General features: G+C 60.5%; 2 protein-coding genes across 2 annotated transcripts; one reads left to right on the top strand and one right to left on the bottom strand.

The window, feature by feature from the left end:
- Positions 1 to 1,687: 1,687 nt before the first annotated feature.
- Positions 1,688 to 5,679, top strand: LOC130262833 (activator of basal transcription 1-like). The gene is made up of 4 exons (XM_056510321.1): positions 1,688 to 1,755; positions 1,901 to 2,182; positions 3,197 to 3,372; positions 5,224 to 5,679. Exons 2-4 carry the CDS (start codon positions 1,906 to 1,908, stop codon positions 5,524 to 5,526), a joined length of 756 nt encoding a protein of 251 aa, XP_056366296.1. The 5' UTR covers positions 1,688 to 1,755; positions 1,901 to 1,905; the 3' UTR covers positions 5,527 to 5,679.
- A 2,067-nt stretch (positions 5,680 to 7,746) lies between these two features.
- Positions 7,747 to 18,072, bottom strand: MBD1 (methyl-CpG binding domain protein 1). Its single transcript, XM_056510872.1, is given in 19 exon segments — positions 7,747 to 8,186; positions 9,059 to 9,124; positions 9,229 to 9,315; positions 9,400 to 9,480; positions 9,553 to 9,665; positions 10,027 to 10,198; positions 10,634 to 10,798; positions 11,806 to 11,874; positions 11,946 to 12,002; positions 12,126 to 12,173; positions 12,941 to 13,075; positions 13,851 to 14,000; positions 14,113 to 14,153; positions 14,517 to 14,604; positions 14,791 to 15,042; positions 15,045 to 15,101; positions 15,978 to 16,092; positions 16,892 to 17,013; positions 17,850 to 18,072. Coding segments are annotated over 19 exon segments (2,262 nt in total). The 5' UTR covers positions 17,859 to 18,072; the 3' UTR covers positions 7,747 to 7,751.
- Between the last annotated feature and the right edge of the window lie 230 nt (positions 18,073 to 18,302).

Below are 18,302 nucleotides of genomic sequence, written 5' to 3'. Positions count from 1 at the left end.
CCCTATGGGGCAGGGTGGGTGCCAAGGGGGCACAGGGACAGTGGGGGTGGCACCCCGTGGGGCAGGGGTGGCTCGTTGTGGGGCAGGGGGGCACAGGGACAGCAGGGTGGGGACCCCCACAGGGCAGGGGTGACTCTCTATGGGGTGGGGGTCGTACCCCAGGGGCACCAGGGTGGGCAGGAGGGGACAGAGGGCGGTGACAGGGAGGGCACCCGGGGGATGAGGGGTGGCACCAATTGGGGTGGGGGGATCTCAGTGGGGTGGGGAGGGGGATAATGACCCCCAGTGGGGCAGGGAGGGACACCCCAAGAGGCAGAGAACCCCCCAAAAGTGGGGAGCAGCTTCCCATGGGGCTTGGGGCTCTGTCCCCTCATTGGGGGGGGATTTTGGGGGTCCCCAGCCCCCCCAGTTTTGGGGGTCCCTATGGGTTGGGGGCTCTGTCCCCTCCTTGAGGGGGGGTTTGGGTGTCCCCATGGGTCTGGGGGCTCAGTCCCCATCTCGGGGGGGATTTTGGGGGTCCCCAGCCCCCCCAATTTGGGGGTCCCCATGGGTCTGGGGGCTCTGTCCCCTCCTTGGGGGGTGGTTTGGGGGTCCCCAGCACCCCCATTTGGGGGTCCCCATGGGTCTGGGGGCTCTGTCCCCATCTCGGGGGGGTTCGGGGGTCCCCAGCCCCCCGATTTGGGGGTCCCGCTCCCCCCACCCCGCTCACCTGGCCCGTGGTTGCTCCGCTCCCTCTGCAGCCGCTGGGGACTGCGGGGTGGGGGCCGCCCCCGTCCTGACCCCCCCAAATCCCCCCCAAATCCACCCCCCCCCCCCAAATCCAACCCCCCCTCGGGGTCTCTCCAGATGCTGATGGGGAAGGGGAGGGGGAGGAGCCCCCCCCGATTTGGCCGAACTCCCAAAATCCCCTCGCCCTCCCCCAATTAAACCAGATGTTTATTTTTATTTTTTGGGGGGGGGGTGGGGTGAGGGGGATTAGGGGCACCCCCCCCTCCCCAAAACATCCCCTGGGGGTCCCGCGATGGGGCTGAGCCCCCCCCGGGGGTTTGGGGGGGCTGGGAGGGCCCTAATTCCCCCCCCCCCCCCCAGCTGTGGGATTATGGGGGGGCGGGGGGGGATAATCCACTGCTCATCTGCAGCCAGGACCCCCCCCCAGCACTATGGGGGGGATTTGGGGGGGCTGAGGGGGGGCTGAGAGGGTGAGGGGGATGCTGGGGGGCTCTGGGGAGATTTGGGGGGCTGGGAGGGCATGGGGGGGATTGATAGACAGCGGGGGAGTCAGTGGGTCTGGGGGGTCAGTGGGTTTTAGGGGGGGTCAGTGGGTTTTAGGGGGGTCAGTGGGTGTGGGAGGGGTCAGTGGGTGTTAGGGGGGGGTCAGTGGGTTTGGGGGGTCAGTGGGTTTGTGGGGGTCAGTGGGTGTGGGGGGGTCAGTGGGTTTTGTGGGGGGTCAGTGGGTGTGGGGGGGCTCAGCGGGTTTGGGGGGCTCAGTGGGTTTGGGGGGGGGCACTGTGGGGGTTCCATGGACCCCAGAACGGGCGGGGCCGTTCGCGCCAAAACTCCCCCTCAGCCGTTCCCGCGAAAACCATCAGGCCACGCCCATAACCTAAACCACGCCCCTTCACATAAACCACGCCCCTCGAGCTAAACCACGCCCCCAATCGCTTTACGGCTTTTTTCGCGACAGACCCGCCTCTTGCTGGCCGTGCTTTACGGCCGTGTCAGTAGTTCGCGACCGCGGCCCTCAGCGCTGTGCGGGTGCGGATCGGGGGGTTCCGGGGAGATTTTTTTTTTGGATTTTGGGGGTCCCGGGGAGATTTTGGGGGTTCAGCAGAGCCTGGAGAGGGGTGGGGAGGGGTCTGGGGGTGGTCGGTTGTGTTTAACTCCCTGCTGTCCATCGCAGGCGCCATGGCCGGGGCCAAGCGGGAGCTGCACGGTGAGGAGGAGGAGGAGGAAGAAGAGGAAGAAAAGGAGGACGAAGAGGAGGAAAAGGAAGAAAAGGAGGAAGAAGAGGAAGAAAAAGAGGAAGAAGAGGATGCTGAGCCCCCCTGCCAGCCGCCCCCGAAGCCGGTGGTCCCGGGGGTTCTGTACCTGTCCTTCCTCCCGCCGGGCTTCGGGCCCCGCCAGGCGCGGGCGCTGCTGCGGCCGCACGGGGAGCTGGGCAGGGTGTTCCTGCAGCCCCGCGGTGAGCGGGGGGTCCTGGGGGGTCAGGGGGGCCCCTGGGGGGGTCAGGGGAGCTTTTTTGGGGGGGTCAGAACCCCAGAAATGCGGTCAGGGAGGTCCTGGAGGGGAGCTGGGTGAGCCCCCGCAGGTGCAGAATTTTGGGGTGAGGACCTTTGCTAACCCGCGGAACGGTGTTCAGCACCCTGGGGTGGGGGTTCAGCACCCTCAGGTGGAGGTTCAGAACCGTTTTTTTGGGGGTCCAGCACCCTTGGGTGGGGGTTCAGCACCCTCGGGTGGAGGTTCAGAACCGTTTTTTTTGGGGGTCCAGCATCTTCGGGTGGGGGTCCAGCACCCTCGAGTGTTGGTCCAGCACCTTCGGGTGGGGATTCAGCACCCTGGGGTGGGGGTTCAGCACCCTCGGATGGGATTAAGCCCTGTCGAGTGGGGGTCCAGCACTCTCGGGTGGGGGTCCAGCACCCTTGATGGGGGTCATGCACCCTTGGGTGGGGGTCCAGCACCTTCGGGTGGGGGTTCAGCACCCTCGGGTGGGTATTCAGCACCCTTGGATGGGGTTCATCACCTTTAGATGGGGGTTCATCACTCTCAGGTGGGGTCCAGCACCCTCGGGTGGGTATTTGTCACTCTCTGGCGGGGGCTCAGCACCCTTAGGTGGGGGTTTATCACCTTTAGGTGGGGGTTAAGCACCCTCGGGTGGGATTCAGCACCTTCGAGTGTGGGTTCATCACTCTCGGGTGGGGGTCCAGCATCCTCGGGTGTGGGTTCAGCACCCTTGGGTGGGCGTTCATCACATTTGGGTTGGGGTTCAGCATCTTCGGGTGGGGGGGTTCAGCACCCTCGGGCTGGGGCTCAGCACCTTGGGCGGGGGCTCAGCACTCTTAGGTGGGGGTTTATCACCTTTAGATGGGGGCCTAGCACCCTCGGGTGGGGGTTCATCACTCTCGGGTGTGGTTTCACCACCCTCGGGCGGGGGTCCCGCCCTCCCGGGGGTCTCACCCCCCCGTCCCTCCCCCCGCAGGGGGCTCCGTGCGGCGCCGCCGGCAGCGCCCGGGCGGGTCCCCGGCCGCCTTCGCCGAGGGCTGGGTGGAGTTCCGGGACAAACGCGCCGCCAAACGCGCGGCCAAGCTCCTGCACGGCGCCCCCATGGCCCCCCGGCCCCGCAGCCCCTTCCGCCACCACTGCTGGAGCATCAAGGTGAGGGGGGGTCCTGGGGGGCCCGGACTCGTTTTAGGGGGGGTTGGAGCCCTTTTTGGGGGGGGTCTCAGACCTCTGGATGCCCCTGTGGGTTCCTGGGTGATTGAGACCCTTTGTGGGTGAGGGCTTGGGGTGGCCCCGAGTCCATTTTTGGGGGTCCCAGATCTTGGGTTTTATGTAGGGAACACCTGGATCCATTTTTTGGGGGTCCAGGACCTTGAATACTATTTAGGGAACAGGTGGATCCTTTTTTGGGGGGTGGGTTTCAGACTTCTGGATGCCCCTGTGGGTTCTTGGGTGATTGGGACCCTTTGTGGGTGAGGGCTTGGGGTGGCCGTGAGTCCATTTTTGGGGGTCCCACCCCTTGGGTTTTATGTAGGGACCACCTGGATCAATTTTTTGGGGGTCCAGGACCTTGGGTCCTTTGTAGGGAACACCTGGGTCCCATTTTTGGGGGTCCAGAACCTTGGGTTTTATGTAGGGAACACCTGGACCTTGAATACTATTTAGGGAACAGGTGGATCCCTTTTTGAGGGGTCTCAGACCTCTGGATGCCCCTGTGGGTTCCTGGGTGATTGAGACCCTTTGTGGGTGAGGGCTTGGGGTGGCCCTGGGTCAATTTTTGGGGGTCCCACACCTTGAGTACTATGCAGTGAACATCTGGGTCCCATTTTCAGGGGGTCCAGGACCTTGGGTCCTATGTAGGGAACACATGGATCCATTTTTTGGGGGTCCCAGACCTTGAATACTATTTAGGGAACAGCTGGATCCCTTTTTGGGGGTGTCTCAGACCTCGGGATCGAGGGGTTGGGGTGGCCCTGAGTCCATTTTTGGGGGTCCCAGATCTTGGGTCCTTTATAGGGAACACCTGGGTCCCATTTTTGGGGGGTCCCACACCTTGAATCCTTTATAGGGAACACCTGGGTCCCTTTTTTGGGGGTCCCAGACCTTGGGTCCCTTTTTTGGGGGGGGGGGGGGGTCTCAGGTGGTTCTGACCCCCTGTGGGTTCCTGTTTTAGGGTTCAGGGGGGTTGGGCTGTATTGGGAACCCCTCCCACACACCGGGCCCAGCAGCTGAGGGGGGTTTAAACACCCCAAAACCTTATTGGGGGGGGGTGTTTCTGATGTTTTTGGGGGGTCCCACACCTTGGGCTTTATGTAGGGAACACTTGGGTCCCATTTTTGGGGGTCCCAGACTTTGGGTTGTATTTAGGGAGCACCTGGGTCCTATTTTGGGGGGTTCTAGTCCTTGGATACTTTATAGGGAGCACCTGGATTAGTTTTTTTTGGGGTCCCAGACTTTGGGTTCTTTGTAGGGAACACCTGGATCCCATTTTTGGGGGTCCCCTTCTTTTTGGGGGGGTCTCAGGTGGTTTTGACCCACTGGGGGTCCCCGTTTTAGGGCTCACTGGGGGAGGGTTTGGATTCTATTTGGATTCCCACACACCTGGCCCAGCAGCTGAGGGGGGTTTGAACACCCCAAAACCTTATTGGGGGGGGTTGTTTCTGATATTTTTGGGGGGTTCCACACCTTGGGCTTTATGTAAGGAACACTTGGGTCCCATTTTTGGGGGTCCCAGATCTTGAATACTATTTGGAGAACAAGTGAACCCCTTTTTTTTGGGGGTCCCAGACCTTAGGTCCCTTTTTGGGGGGGGTCTCAGGTGGTTTTGACCCACTGGGGGTCCCCGTTTTAGGTCTCACTGGGGGAGGGTTTGGATTCTATTGGGGACCCCTCCCACACACCTGACCCAGCAGCTGAGGGGGATTTGAACACCCCAAAACCTTATTGGGGGGGGTTGTTTCTGATGTTTTTTGGGGTTCCCCTGACCTGTCCCCCTCCCCCCCACAGTACCTGCCCGGGTTCCGGTGGCCTCACCTGAGCGAGCGGCTCAGCTACGAGCGCCAGGTGAGGGCTCAGCGCCTGCGGGCCGAGGTGGCCCAGGCCAAACGTGAGGGGGGGTTCTACGCCCACCAAGCCTCCAAAAGCACCAAGACCCCTCCCCAAACCTCTGGAGACTCCCCTGCACCTCCCCCCACCTGGGGTTTCACCCAAAGAAAGACCGAGGAGGAAATTTGGAAACGCAAAGCTCGGCCCCCCCCCTCTGCCCCCCCGCAGCGGCTGCTGGAGAAGGTGTTTGGGGCAGGGAGGTGAGACCCCCCCTCAAATTTTGGGGAGGGGTCTCAGGTGTCTGGAAAAATCTATTTGCACATCAGAACCTCCTCTGGACACTGATCCCTTCCTCAAGGACCACAAAGTGTTTTATTTTTCTCCTTTAAAACTTTTATTTACTTTTAACAAAAATAATTCCTCGCGGTCTCTTTAAATTCTGCCGAGGGGGGCGGGGCCAAAGGGAGGGGGCGGGGTTATGGCTTCGGCGCGAAACTCCCTGAAGGCAGCGGGGGGAGTGGGCGTGGCTTAAGCAGCTCGGGTCACGCCCCTTTTACCATAAAAGGGCATGACCCAATAGGTGAAATGCGCGACTGGGCGGGGCCTGATCAGAGGGGCGTGGCTATAGAAGCCACGCCCCCCTCCCCGCACCTCACATGGGATATTTAAATCTCTACAGGGGGAGGGGAGGGCTCTTAAAGGGGCCGCGCCCCCATTTTTGGGGGGCGATTCCAGTGTCAAAAATAGAAGCTCTGGGGGGGGGGTGGGGGAGGGGGCGGGGCCCCCAGTATGGCACTGGGGAAATGGGAGAACCAACAAACTCGGGGCCCCATAAACCTGATGTCCCCATAAACCTGGGGGGTGGGGGGCGAACCCCCCCAAAAAAAAATTGGGTGCTGGGGGCACCCCAATATCCCTGGGAAACCGAATGGGGGGAGTGGTACCAAACCTGGGGACTCCCCCCACCTCAAAATGCCACTGCTGGGGGTCCCTCAGCCTCGTGGTGTCACTGGGGGAGGGGCCTGGGGGTCCCCAAAATTGGGGTGTCACCCTGGGGGGGGGTGGTCCAGGGATGCCCCTCCCCCACCACACCATCGGGCTCCATCCCCAAAATCCACTCCCCACCCCAAAGGTGCAACGCCCCATCCCTCCTCCCCACCCCAAACTTTTTTAAATTTTCCTCTCCCCTTCCTAATTTTATTCCCCTCCCCATTTCCTCCACCCCAATTCCAGTTCAACCATCACTCCCCAAACCCCCTTCCAAAATTTTCCTTACTTTTCCCTTTTACCTTCCCCACCTCAATTCCTGCCCTTTAAATCCCCTCCCCAATTAATCCCCCCACAAATTTTCCTTCCTTTTCCATTTTTCCTTCCCTTTAAAACCCCCTCCCCAAATTAATCCCCCCAAAAATTCTGCTTCCTTTTCCATTTTCCCTTCCCCACCTCAATTTCTTCCCTTTAAACCCCCTCCCCAATAAATCCCCTCGTCCAAAATTTTCCTTCCTTTTCCCTTCCCCACCTCAATTCCTTCCCTTTAAACCCCCTCCCCAAATTAATCCCCTCTTCCAAAATTTTGCCTTTTTCCACTTTTCCTTCCCCACCTCAATTCCTTCCCTTTAAACCCCCTCCCCAATTAATCCTCCCTTCCAAAATTTTCTTTCCTTTTCCATTTTCCCTTCCCCACCTCCATTTCTTCCCTTTAAACCCCCTCCCCAATAAATCCCCTCTTCCAAAATTTTCCTTTTCCCTTCCCCACCTCAATTCCTTCCTTTTAAGCCCCCTCCCCAAATTAAAGCCCCCCAAAATTTTCCTTCCTTTTCCTCTTTACCTTCCCCACCTCAATTCCTTCCCTTTAAACCCCCTCCCCAAATTAATCCCCTCTTCCAAAATTTTCCTTCCTTTTCCATCTTCTCTTCCCTTTAAACCCCCTCCCCAAATCAAACCCCCCACTAATTTTGCTTCCTTTTCCATTTTCCCTTCCCCACCACAATTCCTTCCCTTTAAACCCCTTCCCCAATTAATCCCCCACTAATTTTCCTTCCTTTTCCATTTTCTCTTCCCTTTAAAACCCCCTCCCCAAATTAATCTCCTCTTCCAAAATTTTGCTTTTCCATTTTCCCTTCCCTTTAAATCCCCCTTCCCAAATTAATCCCCTCTTCCAAAATTTTCCTTCCTTTTCCATTTTCTCTTCCCTTTAAACCCCTTCCCAAAATCAATCCCCCCACTAATTTTCCTTCCTTTTCCATTTTCTCTTCCTTTAAACCCCCTCCCCAAATCAATCCCCTCACTAATTTTCCTTCCTTTTCCATTTTCTCTTCCCTTTAAACCCCCTCCCCAAATCAATCCCCTCACTAATTTTCCTTCCTTTTCCATTTTCCCTTCCCTTTAAACCCCCTTCCCCAACTCAAACCCCCCTGAAATTTTCCACTCCCAACCCTCCTCTCCCCAAAACCCCTCCCCCTCCATTCACCCCAAATTCCCAACCCCCCTCAGCGCCCCTCCCCCGCCAGCAGCTGGCAGGGCCGGCAGCAGCGCCCCCCCCTCACCAGGACGTGGCAGCGCGGGGCCGGGGGCCGGGCCGGGGGTCCCGGGCACGGCCCGTAAGCCTCGAGATCACAGAGCAGCTCCACCAGGTCCAGGACGGAGCGCAGCGGGGGGCGCCGGGCCAGCACCTCGTGCCCGGGGGGCACCGGGCGGCCGCGGGCGACCAGGACGCGGAAAGCCAAGCCCGGGTTGAGCAGCACGGCGGCCGCGGCCATGGGCGAGCGGGGGCAGCGCTGGACGAGCCGCAAACCGCGGGCGGGGCACGGCCCGGGGCCGCCGTCAGCGGCCACGACCCCCCAGTGAGCCGGGAGGGGAATCTCGGCCAGTTCCTCCAGGAAGGAGCCGGGCCAGAGCTGGGGGGTTGGAGGGAGCGGGAAGGGCTGTGGGAGGGAAGGGGTTAATGAGTGAGAGCCCTGGTTCCCCAAAAATTCAAGGAGCTTCCCCAAATCCTAAAAAAAAAAAACCCAAGACTGCCCCCAAATCCCTTCCCCAAATCAACAGGATTCCGAAAATGCAAAGGACCCTCCCCGCCCCCAACTCAGCAGGACCCCAAAAACCTCAAGGAAACCCCAAAAATCTCTTCCCCAAATCAACAGGATCCCAAAAACCCCAATGACCCCCCACAAAAGTCCCTTCCCCAAATTTACAGAACCCCAGAAACTACAAGGCCAACCCCCAAAAGTCACCAGGACTCCAAAAATGCCAAGGACATCCCAAAAATCCCTTTCCCCAAATCAACAGGATCCCAAAAACGCCCTAGGACACCCCCAAAAGTCCCCAAGGACCCCCTAAAAGTCCCTTTCCCAAATTACCAGGACCCCAAAAGTCCCTCCCCCAAATCACCAGGACCCCAAAAACCCCAAGAACCCCCCCCAAAAGTCCCTTCCCCAAATTAACAGGACCCCAGAAACTACAAGGCCACCCCCCAAAAGTCACCAAGACCCCAAAAAACTCTTGAGAACCTCCCCAAAAGTCCCTTCCTTGACTCATGAGGACCCTAAAAACCCCCAGGACCCCCCCCAAAAGTGACCAGCACCCCAAAATCCCAAGGACCCTCCCCCACACTCACCGGAACACCAAACCCTCGCAAAGTTCCCATTTTTCAGACCTCCCCCTCCCCCAAATCCCCTCTAAAGCCCCCCCAGGACACCCCCAACCCCTTCCCAAGACCCCTCAACCCATCAAAAGCCCCCCCAGGACCCCCCAAATCCCCCAACCCCCCCTCCCTGAGACCCCCCCTGCCCTTCCTCACCACTCTGCTGCCTCCCTCCTCCTCCTCTTCCTCCTCCTCCTCCTCACTCTCATCCAGCACCACCAGCTGGGCGGGGGGGGGGCCGGGGGGGCACCTAGGGGTGAAGACAGAGACTCAGGGACCCCAGGGACCCCCCAAAAAACCCCAAGGACCCCCCAAAAAATCCTCACCGGCACCAGGGAGGCGCTGGGCTGCGGCTGCTCCTGCTTCACGCGGGGGGTGGCGGCGATCAGGACCCCCAAATCCCCCGGGGGGGGCTGGAAAAAGGGTGGGGGGGACAATGGGTGGGGGGGTCTCAGACACCCTGAGGAGGCTCAGGGAGGTTTTGGGGTCTCACTCACCCTTTGGGGGGCGACGCTGGGTTCTGGGGGGGCTCCTTTGAGGCGAGGGGCCGAGGCGATGAGGAGCCCCAGGCGGGGGTCCTGGGGGGCAGGGGGGGTCAGGGGGGGGTCCCAGGTGTCCGGGGAGGGTCCCAGGCGGCCGGGGGGTCTCACCTCGAGGCGGGGGAGGGGTCCTGCCTCCTCCTTGATGGGGCAGAGGCGCAGGGGGGGGTCTGGGAGGGGTCCAGGGCTGTTTTCAGCCCCCCCCCCAGCAGCTCCTCCTTGTCCTGTGTGGGGAGGGGCAAGGTGAGACCCTCCCCCCAATTTCCATCCAGGTATCCAGGAGAGACCCCCCCTCCCCCACCTCCCCAAAAAAACCCAGGTGTGTAAAGGACCCCTCCCCACCTCATCCCCCGTGGGGAAACTGAGGCACACACTTGGGGGGGGGGTCACAGCAGAGGGGACTGAGACATCTGGGGGGGGGGGGTCCCCAAAACCCCCCCAAAGCCCCTCCCACGAGAGGGGGGTGGGGACGCCTGGGTCCCCCCGAGGGGGGGGGAGCAAAGCAGCAAAGCAGCAAAGCGAGCACAGCAAAGTGGGGGGAGGGGGGGTGGGAGGAGCATTTTTTTGGGGGGAGGGTCCCGTTACCTGGCGGGGGGGGCGGGGCAGGCGGCGGCGGCGGCTCCGGGCGGCGGCGTGGGGGGGCCGGGGGGGCCGGCGGCGGCGGCGGCGGTGGGGAGGGGGCCTGGACGGGGGGAGGGGGCGGCCCCAGCTCCAGGGGGGCCCCCAGCGACCCCCCCCCCACCGGCAGCAGCCGCCTCTGCGCCAGGAGAGAGACCTCAGAGTGGAGGGTGGGGCAGCGAGGGGAGGTGGGGGGGGGAAATGTGGATTTTGGAAGGAGGAACCCCCTCCCAGGAGGGTGTGGCTGGCTGAGGGACCCCCACCCCACCAAAAATAGGGAGCTCCCCAAAGCCAAGCAATGCAGGAAGGACCCAGGCGTCCAGGCAACCCCCCCCACTTCCCCCATCCAAAAAAAAAAAAAACATCCCCCACCTCCCCCTCCCACCCCAGACTTGTCCATACTGGTCCAAACTGGGCTGCACCCAGCCCGGGAGCCTGAACCTTGCGCGTGCCTCAGTTTCCCCAGCCGAAGGGAGGAGTCGGGCCGCTGAGGAGAGGGGATGACTGGGGCTCGCTGGGACGTTACTGGGAGGCACTGGGAGAGGAAGGCAGCACCGGGGGGGGCGGGACCCACCATGGCACAGCGCAGGCACTGCCTCCAGCGGCACTTCTGGCGCTTGAGGTTCCGCCCCCCGAACTTGGGCTTGTCCCGGCAGAAGTCGCAGCGGCCGCAGTCGGCCGGGCGCCGGCAGGCGGCGCACACCCCGCAGCGCCGGCTGGCCCGGCTCCGCGCCCCCCGCTGCCGGCAGAGAGCGGGGTCACCCCCGGGGTCCCCCACAATGTCCCCAAAATCCGGCGCAGGAAGGGTGGTGTTAGTGTGGGAGCAGCTGTTAGGAGCGTTACGGTAAGTGCGGCGGTATTAGGGGTATTACGGCAGCGGCAGCAGCGCGTTAAGCGGAAAGCGGGGTTACGGTAGGAGCAGCTATTAGAGGCATTACGGTATCTGCACCCCTATTATTTGTGGGGTCTGAATGCGCTGAACCCCAATATTCACCCTTGGAACAGCTCATAGGGTCGTTACGGTACCTGCACCCCATTACTGAAAAGCCTAAACCCCAATATTAGCAACTGGCACAGCTTTTGAAAGAATTATGGTATGTGAGCCCCACTATTTGGGGCATTACGGTACCTGCACCCCGCTATTGAGACCTATTAAACTCGGAGCGGTTATTAGGATAATTATGGTAACTAAACCCTGCTGTGGGGCAGTTTTGGGGTACCTGAACCCCATTATTTGGGATGTTACAGCACCCCAACCCCACAGCCAGGGTGGCTCAGACCCCACCATCAGCTGTGAACAGGTTTTGGGGTGAGCTGGCCCCAGCATTAAGAGTATTACGGTACCGACATCCCAGTATTTGTGGGGTTTGAATGTGCTGAACCCCAATATTCACCCTTGGAACACCTCATAGGGTCATTACGGTACCTGCACCCCATTACTGCAGGGCCTGGAATCCATTAGCAGCTGGCACAGCTTTTAAGAGAATTACGGTATCTGCACCCTGTAATTGCAAGGCCTGAACCCCATTATTAGAAGCTGGCACAACATTTAAAAGAATTACGGCATCTGCACCCCATTATTCTGGCTCTTGAATAGAAGCTGGAACAGCCATAAGGATCATTACGGTATTTGCACCCCCGATATTGCCCGTATATTAAGGGCATTACGGCTTTCCCCGCCTCTAATGCTGCTCAGGAGGGGCGTGGCCATGGGTGGAGAGGGCGTGGCCAGCGCCTGTCACTCACCCCGCGGGGCCCGGGGGGCTTCGGGGGTCGCCCCGGCTTCTTCTTCTCCTTGCCCTTGGTCAGGATCTTCTGCGAGGGAGGGGTGGGGGTCAGTGGGGGGGTCTGGGGGTTCCAGGTGTGCCCAGGTGTGTCCCACTCACTCTGTGCCTGCTGCTGGAGGCGTCACTGGGCTCCCACTCCATGGGGGGCTTCCATTTCTGGGGGGGAGAAATGGGGGTGAGGGGTTGTCAGGAACACTTGGGAGTGACCAGGAACACCCAGAGGTCCCCAAAAACACCCATGGGTCCCCAAAAATACCTCCCTGGGGGTTCCACACTCACCTCTGTCAGGGGCAGCAGGCTCTGGCTCTTCTTGGCCACCCTGGGTTTCTGGGGGGACACGCAGGGTGTGGGGTCAGAAGGAGGGGACACAGGGGGTGGGGGATGTTGGGGTGACCCTGGGAGGACACAGGGGGTGGGGGATGTTGGGGTGACTCTGGGGGGACACAGGGGGCACAGAGGGGGTGGGGGATGTTGGGGTGACCCTGGGGGGACACAGGGGGTGGGGGATGTTGGGGTGACTCTGGGGTGGCTCTGGGGGCACAGAGGGGGTGGGGGATGTTGGGGTGACCCTGGGGTGACTCTGGGGGCACAGAGGGGGTGGGGGATGTTGGGGTGACCCTGGGGTGGCTCTGGGGTGACCCTGGGGGCACACAGGGGGTGTGTAATGTTGGGGTGACCCTGGGGTGACTCTGGGGGGCACACAGGGAGTAGGGGATGTTGGGGTGGCTCTGGGGGGACACAATGGGTGGGGGATGTTGGGGTGACTCTGGGGTGACCCCGGGGGCAAACAGGAGGTGTGTGATGTCGGGGTGACACCCCGGGGGCACACAGGGGGTGTGTGATGTTGGGGTGACCCCGGGGGCACACAGGGGTGTGTGATGTTGGGGTGACACCCCGGGGGCACACAGGGGTGTGTGATGTTGGGGTGACACCCCGGGGGCACACAGGGGGTGGGGTGACACCCCGGGGGCACACAGGGGGTGTGTGATGTTGGGGTGACCCCGGGGGCACACAGGGGTGTGTGATGCTGGGGTGACCCCGGGGGCACACAGGGGTGTGTGATGTCGGGGTGACACCCCGGGGTGCAGTCCCACCTTGGGGCGCAGGCAGCGGCGCCGCAGGCAGCGCCACTGGCGCTTGAGGCCGGGCTGCAGGCGCCGCAGGCAGATGCAGCAGCTGCCACAGTCCTCGGTGCTCAGGCAGCCCGAGCAGGAGCCGCAGCCCAGGCCCTGGGGGGACACGGGGATTAATGAGTTAACATGAGAAATTATGGGATAACAGGGGATAATAGGGGTGAACAGGGGAGAATGTGTGTCACAGACAAGGGACAGAGGGACAGGCAGGAGCCGCAGCCCAGGCCCTGGGGGGACACAAGGCAGGATGAGGATTGCATGAGTTAACACGGGAAAATACGGGATAATAGGGGAAATTATGGGATAATACAGGTGAATATGGGATAATAGGGGTGAATAGGGGAGAATGTGTGTCACAGACAAGGGACAGAGGGACAGGCAGGAGCTGCAGCCCAGCCCTGGGGACACAGGAAGGGATGGGGATTAAACATGGGAAAAATAGAGGAAAATAGAGGATAATATGGGATAACATGAGTGAAGAACAGGGGATAACATGGGATAACAGAGGAGAATATGGGATAACGTGGGATAACAGGGGAGAATATGGGAAAACATGGGTGAATGTGCAGCCACAAACACCGAGGGGGTGTTGGTGACACTTGAAGGGGTATTGGTGACACCAAGAGGTGTGACAATGATTGGGGGGTGCTGATGACACTGGGGAGGTACTGGTGACATCGAGGACTGTGATAATGACCAAGTGGTGCTGATGACACTGGGGAGGCACTGGTGACACTGAGGGCTGTGACAGTGACATGGAGGGGTGCTGGTGACACTGAGGGCTGTGACAGTGACCGGGGGGTGCTGATGACCCTGGGGAGGGGCGCTGGTGACCCCAAGGGCTGTGACAGTGACCAGGGGGCTCCGGTACCTTCTTGACGATGCGCAGGCAGCGGCGCAGGAGGCACTTGGGGGTCCGGCCGGGCCCCGAGGATGCCCCGGGGGCGCTGCGGGTGCAGGCGCTGCAGATCCCGCAGTCCTCGGGGATGCGGCAGGCCTGGCACGTGCCACAGCCCACCCGCTGTGGGGAGGGGGGGGTCAGGGCTCTGGGGGGGCCCCCAAACCCCCTGAGGGATCTGGGGGACACCCAGGGGTGTGATTTCCACCCCCCTGCCATGAGGGATTTGGGGTACCTTGTAGAATCGCTGCTCCCGGTTGAAGTCTCGTCTCTGGGCTGGGGGGAGATGCAGGAAGGGGGTTGGGGTCACCCCAACTTTGCTGGGATCCCACCCTGACCCCCCTCTCCCAAAATCCTTCAGGCTCTCTTCCCCCCCCCCGCCCCCCACCCAGAATAATCCAAACATAATGAAAAGGAGGCAAGGAGGAATAAGAGAGGAAGTTTCAGAGGAATAAAATGGTAATTATGGGGTTGAAGCAATTCAGGGAATGATGATGGAGAAAGAAAAACCCAGGGAATGAAGGACAAGAAGAGCAGGAAAATGAGGAAGAGGATAAACCAGACAAAGGTGTGAGAGAGCTGAGGAAGGTGGGAGGAGAGCCAGAGGATGAGGAGGAGGGCACTGAGGCCGAAGCTCACCACGGCAGTCGGGGCACAGCCAGCGGCAGCGGCGCTGGGGGGGGGCAGGGACACCCCTGGGAACAGAGTCTGGCAGCTGGCACAGAGCCTGCAGAGGAGGGGGTGACATTTTGGGGGGTACCCCAACACCCCCAGTGCCCCCCCAGCCTCCAGGAGATCCCACAACCCCACTGAGGGATCCCCCCAAACTTTCCCCCCTCCCTCCTGGGGTCACCCCCTCCCCACACCAAGAGCTCCAGGGGACCCCCACCCCACTTGTGGGACCCCCACTCACGCCATCACCCCCTCCTGGGGGGGCTCCAGGGGCGGCCGTTTCCGGCCCCTGCGCAGGGGGGGCTCCGGAGGGGGCGTGGCCTCGACAGAAGAGGGCGTGGTCTGAACTAAACGAGGTGAAGCCTGGGCAGAAAGGGGCGTGGCTTGGACAGAAGAAGGCGGGGCTTGAACAGATGAGGGCGGGGCATCGTGTAGGGGCGGGGCTTTCTCGGACTGAGCCACGCCCACCTCCTGGTTTTCCTCTTTCTTGAAGATTTTGGGGGGCTCTGGGAGGGGCACGGTGGGCAGGTGCCATTTGGGGCTTTTCTTGGTCTGAAAGGCAGAAAATGGGGAGGGGGAGGTTACAAAGTGGAGTGACCCCCCCCCCTCACTTCAAACCCTCATTTCTGCTCCTCCCCAATTTAAGACCCTTTGTTCCCCCCTCCCCAATTTAGGGTCTCCTCACCCTCATTTCCCTCAATCCCATTTCTTTATTCCACCCCCAATTCCTTGTTATGGGGTTTTCCTCCCCAGGGTCTTTTAAGATTTTGGTGCCCACTCCCCAATTTAAGGACCTTTTGCTCTACCATCCCCTCCCCAATTTAGGGTCTCCTCACCCTCATTTCCCTCAATCCCATCTCTTTATCCCACCCCCAATTCCTTGGGGTTTTTCTCCCCAGGGTCTTTTAGGATTTTGGTGCCCCCTCCCCAATTTAAGGACCCCTTGTTACCCCCTCCCCAGTTCAGGTCTCTTCACCCTCATTTCCCTCAATCCCATCTCTTTATCCCATCCCAAATTCCTTGGGGTTTTTCTCCCCAGGTTTCCCTCCCCAGGGTCTTTTAGATTTCCCTCCCCAGGGTCTTTTAGGATTTTGGTGCCCCCTCCCCAGTTTAAGGACTTTTTGTTCTCCCCTCCCCAATTTAGACTCTCCTCACCCTCATTTCCCTCAGTCTTTATTCCCCCCACAATTCCTTGTTATGGGGTTTTCCTCCCCAGGGTCTTTTAGGATTTTGGTGCCCCCTCCCCAGTTTAAGGACCCCTTGTTCCCCCCTCCCCTCCCCAATTTAGGGTCTTTTCACCCTCATTTCCCTCAATCTTTATTCCCCCCACAATCCCTTGTTATGGGGTTTTCCTCCCCAGGGTCTTTTAGGATTTTTTGCTCCTCCCCTGTTTTTTTAGGGCCCCTCCCATGTTCCACCCCCCCATACCCGGGTGGGGCTGGGCCGTTCCAGCCCCGATTTGAAGTCGAAGTTGCTCAGGTCGTGCCCGGGGCCCAGGAACCTCCTCAGCTCGATCTTACTGCGGAACTTCTGCCCTGTGGGGCTGCCGAGGAGCTCGGGTCAAATGGGGGCCAAAAATCCCGGGGGAGAAACCCCAAAACCCGAGGGAAGGGACCCCAAACCTCAGGGGGGGGTTGCTGATCCTCAGGGAGCCCCCAAATGTCAAAGGGAAAGAGTGGGAGAATGGCAAAAGGGGGATAAAACACCCCAAAACTTGCACTGTGATCTCAAAAAGGCTCCAAAATAGCCTGGAAAAATCTGAGGGAAGTTGAAATATTTGGGGAAAATGGCTCTGAAATCTCCCCCTGAAACACCATCAGGGCTTAGAGGGAAAGCCCCTAAATAAACCCAGGATGGGGTCGAGGATGGCAGCAGGGTGAAAGGACAGAACAGGCCCCATCTCCAGTGCTGGGGGGTTTTTTTGGGGGGGAAATAGGGGCTGAGGAACTTAGGGGTTTTTTGCGGGCGCTGGGGAAGAAGCACTTCCTTGGGGTTTTTTTGGGGGGAAATAGGGCCTGGGGAAGGGGAACTTCCTTGAGGTTATTTTTTTGGGGGGCTGAGGAAGAGGCAGCTCCTTGGAGTTTTTTTTCGGGGGGGGAGGGGAAACAGGGGCTGGGGAACTTGGGGTCTTTTTGGGGGGGAAATAGGGGCTGGGCAAGAGGCAGCTCCTTGAGTTTTGTTTTTTTTTTTGGGGGGGAATAGGGGCTGAGGAACTTGGGGTTTTTTTGGGGGGGGCTGGGGAAGGGGCACCTCCTTGGGGTTTTTTTGGGGGGGGCTGGGGAAGAGGCAGCTCTTTGGGGTTTTTTTTTTTGGGGGAGGAATAGAGGCTGGGGAAGAGGCACCTCCTGTAGTAGGTGTCGCTGCGGCCGCTGGTGGCCCCGGATTTCCGAAAAGCTTCGCGGCGCTGCCACCCCGGGCCCAGCGCCGGGCACTCGGCCCAGCCCTCCGCCATCCTGCGGGGGGGCTGGGAGCGCGTGGAGGGGGTGAGGAACAACCGAAAAAAATAAAAAAAAAACCAAAATCCCTCCCCAAAACACAGCCCGGCCCTCCCCACGTGACCCCAGCCTCCCCTCCCCCAACCGCCGGCTCCCCTCCCCCACACAAACACAGCGACAAGGCGGCTCCTCCCCCCCCTCGCATGGACACCCCCAAAATGCGATTTCTGCTCATTTTCGCATCCCGCAGGATTCTGTCCCCCACATTAAATAGTCCCTAAACTGCCCCTTCCCCCTCATAAACACCCCCAAACTGCCCCTCCCCCTCACAAATTGCCTCCAAACTGCCCCTTCCCCTCACAGACACCCCCAAATTCTCCCTCCAAAACTGCACCCCCCCTCACAAACTGCCCCTTCCCCTCACAAACAACCCCCCAAATTCCCCCCTCGCCTCATAAACACCCCCAAACTGCCCCTTCCCCTCACAAACTGCCCCCAAACTGCCCCTAAACTGCCCTTCTCCCTCACAAACTGCCCTTCTCCCTCACAAACTGCCCCCAAACTGCCCTTCTCCCTCACAAACTGCCCCTCCCCCTCATGAACACCCCCAAACTCCCCCTCCAAAACTGCCCCTTTCCCCTTAAAAATTGCCCCCCAAACTGCCCCATTCCCCTCACAAACAACCCCCCAAACTGCCCCTTCCCCTCAAAAATTGCCCCCAAACTCCCCCTCTCCCTCACGCCCTTTCCCCCTCACGAACCCTCCCCAACCGCCCGGCCGTTCCCTACCGGCCGCGTCTCCCCGCTGGGATCCCTGACGCTCCCCGTTTCACCCCAAACCCCGCCGCGGTCCCGCAGCCCCTCACCGTTCCCATCCGCCCCCGCCTGTGGCGCAGCTCTTCCTCTTCCTCCTCCTCTTCCTCCTCCTCTTCCTCCTCCTCTTCCTCCGGCGACGCCGCGAGGCCGCGGGGGGCGGAGGGGGCGGGGCCCCGCGCCGGAAGTGGAAATGGCGGGCGGGAAGATGAGGGGGCGGTGTTTTACTGTCACGTGATGCCGCGTTGGCCAATAGGAAAAGGCAGAGTCGGGGAGGGGCGGGGCGATGCGCTAGCCCTGAGGTTGGGGACACGTGACCAAGCGGCACATGATGTATTAGGGGCGGGGTTATGCTAATGAAGCAGCATGTGGGCGTGGTTATGCTAATGAGCACGGAGCGTTCTCCTTCGCCTTGGGGACCGAATCCCCCCAAGAGACACCCCAAAACCACCAGGGACCCCTCAATCCCCCCAAGGATGCTGTTCTCATTTCCCCCCATCTAAGGA

Source organism: Oenanthe melanoleuca, chromosome 25 (genome assembly GCF_029582105.1).
Source record: "Oenanthe melanoleuca isolate GR-GAL-2019-014 chromosome 25, OMel1.0, whole genome shotgun sequence".
NCBI lineage: Eukaryota > Metazoa > Chordata > Aves > Passeriformes > Muscicapidae > Oenanthe > Oenanthe melanoleuca.
This window is presented reverse-complemented; position numbering and strand designations above follow the sequence as displayed.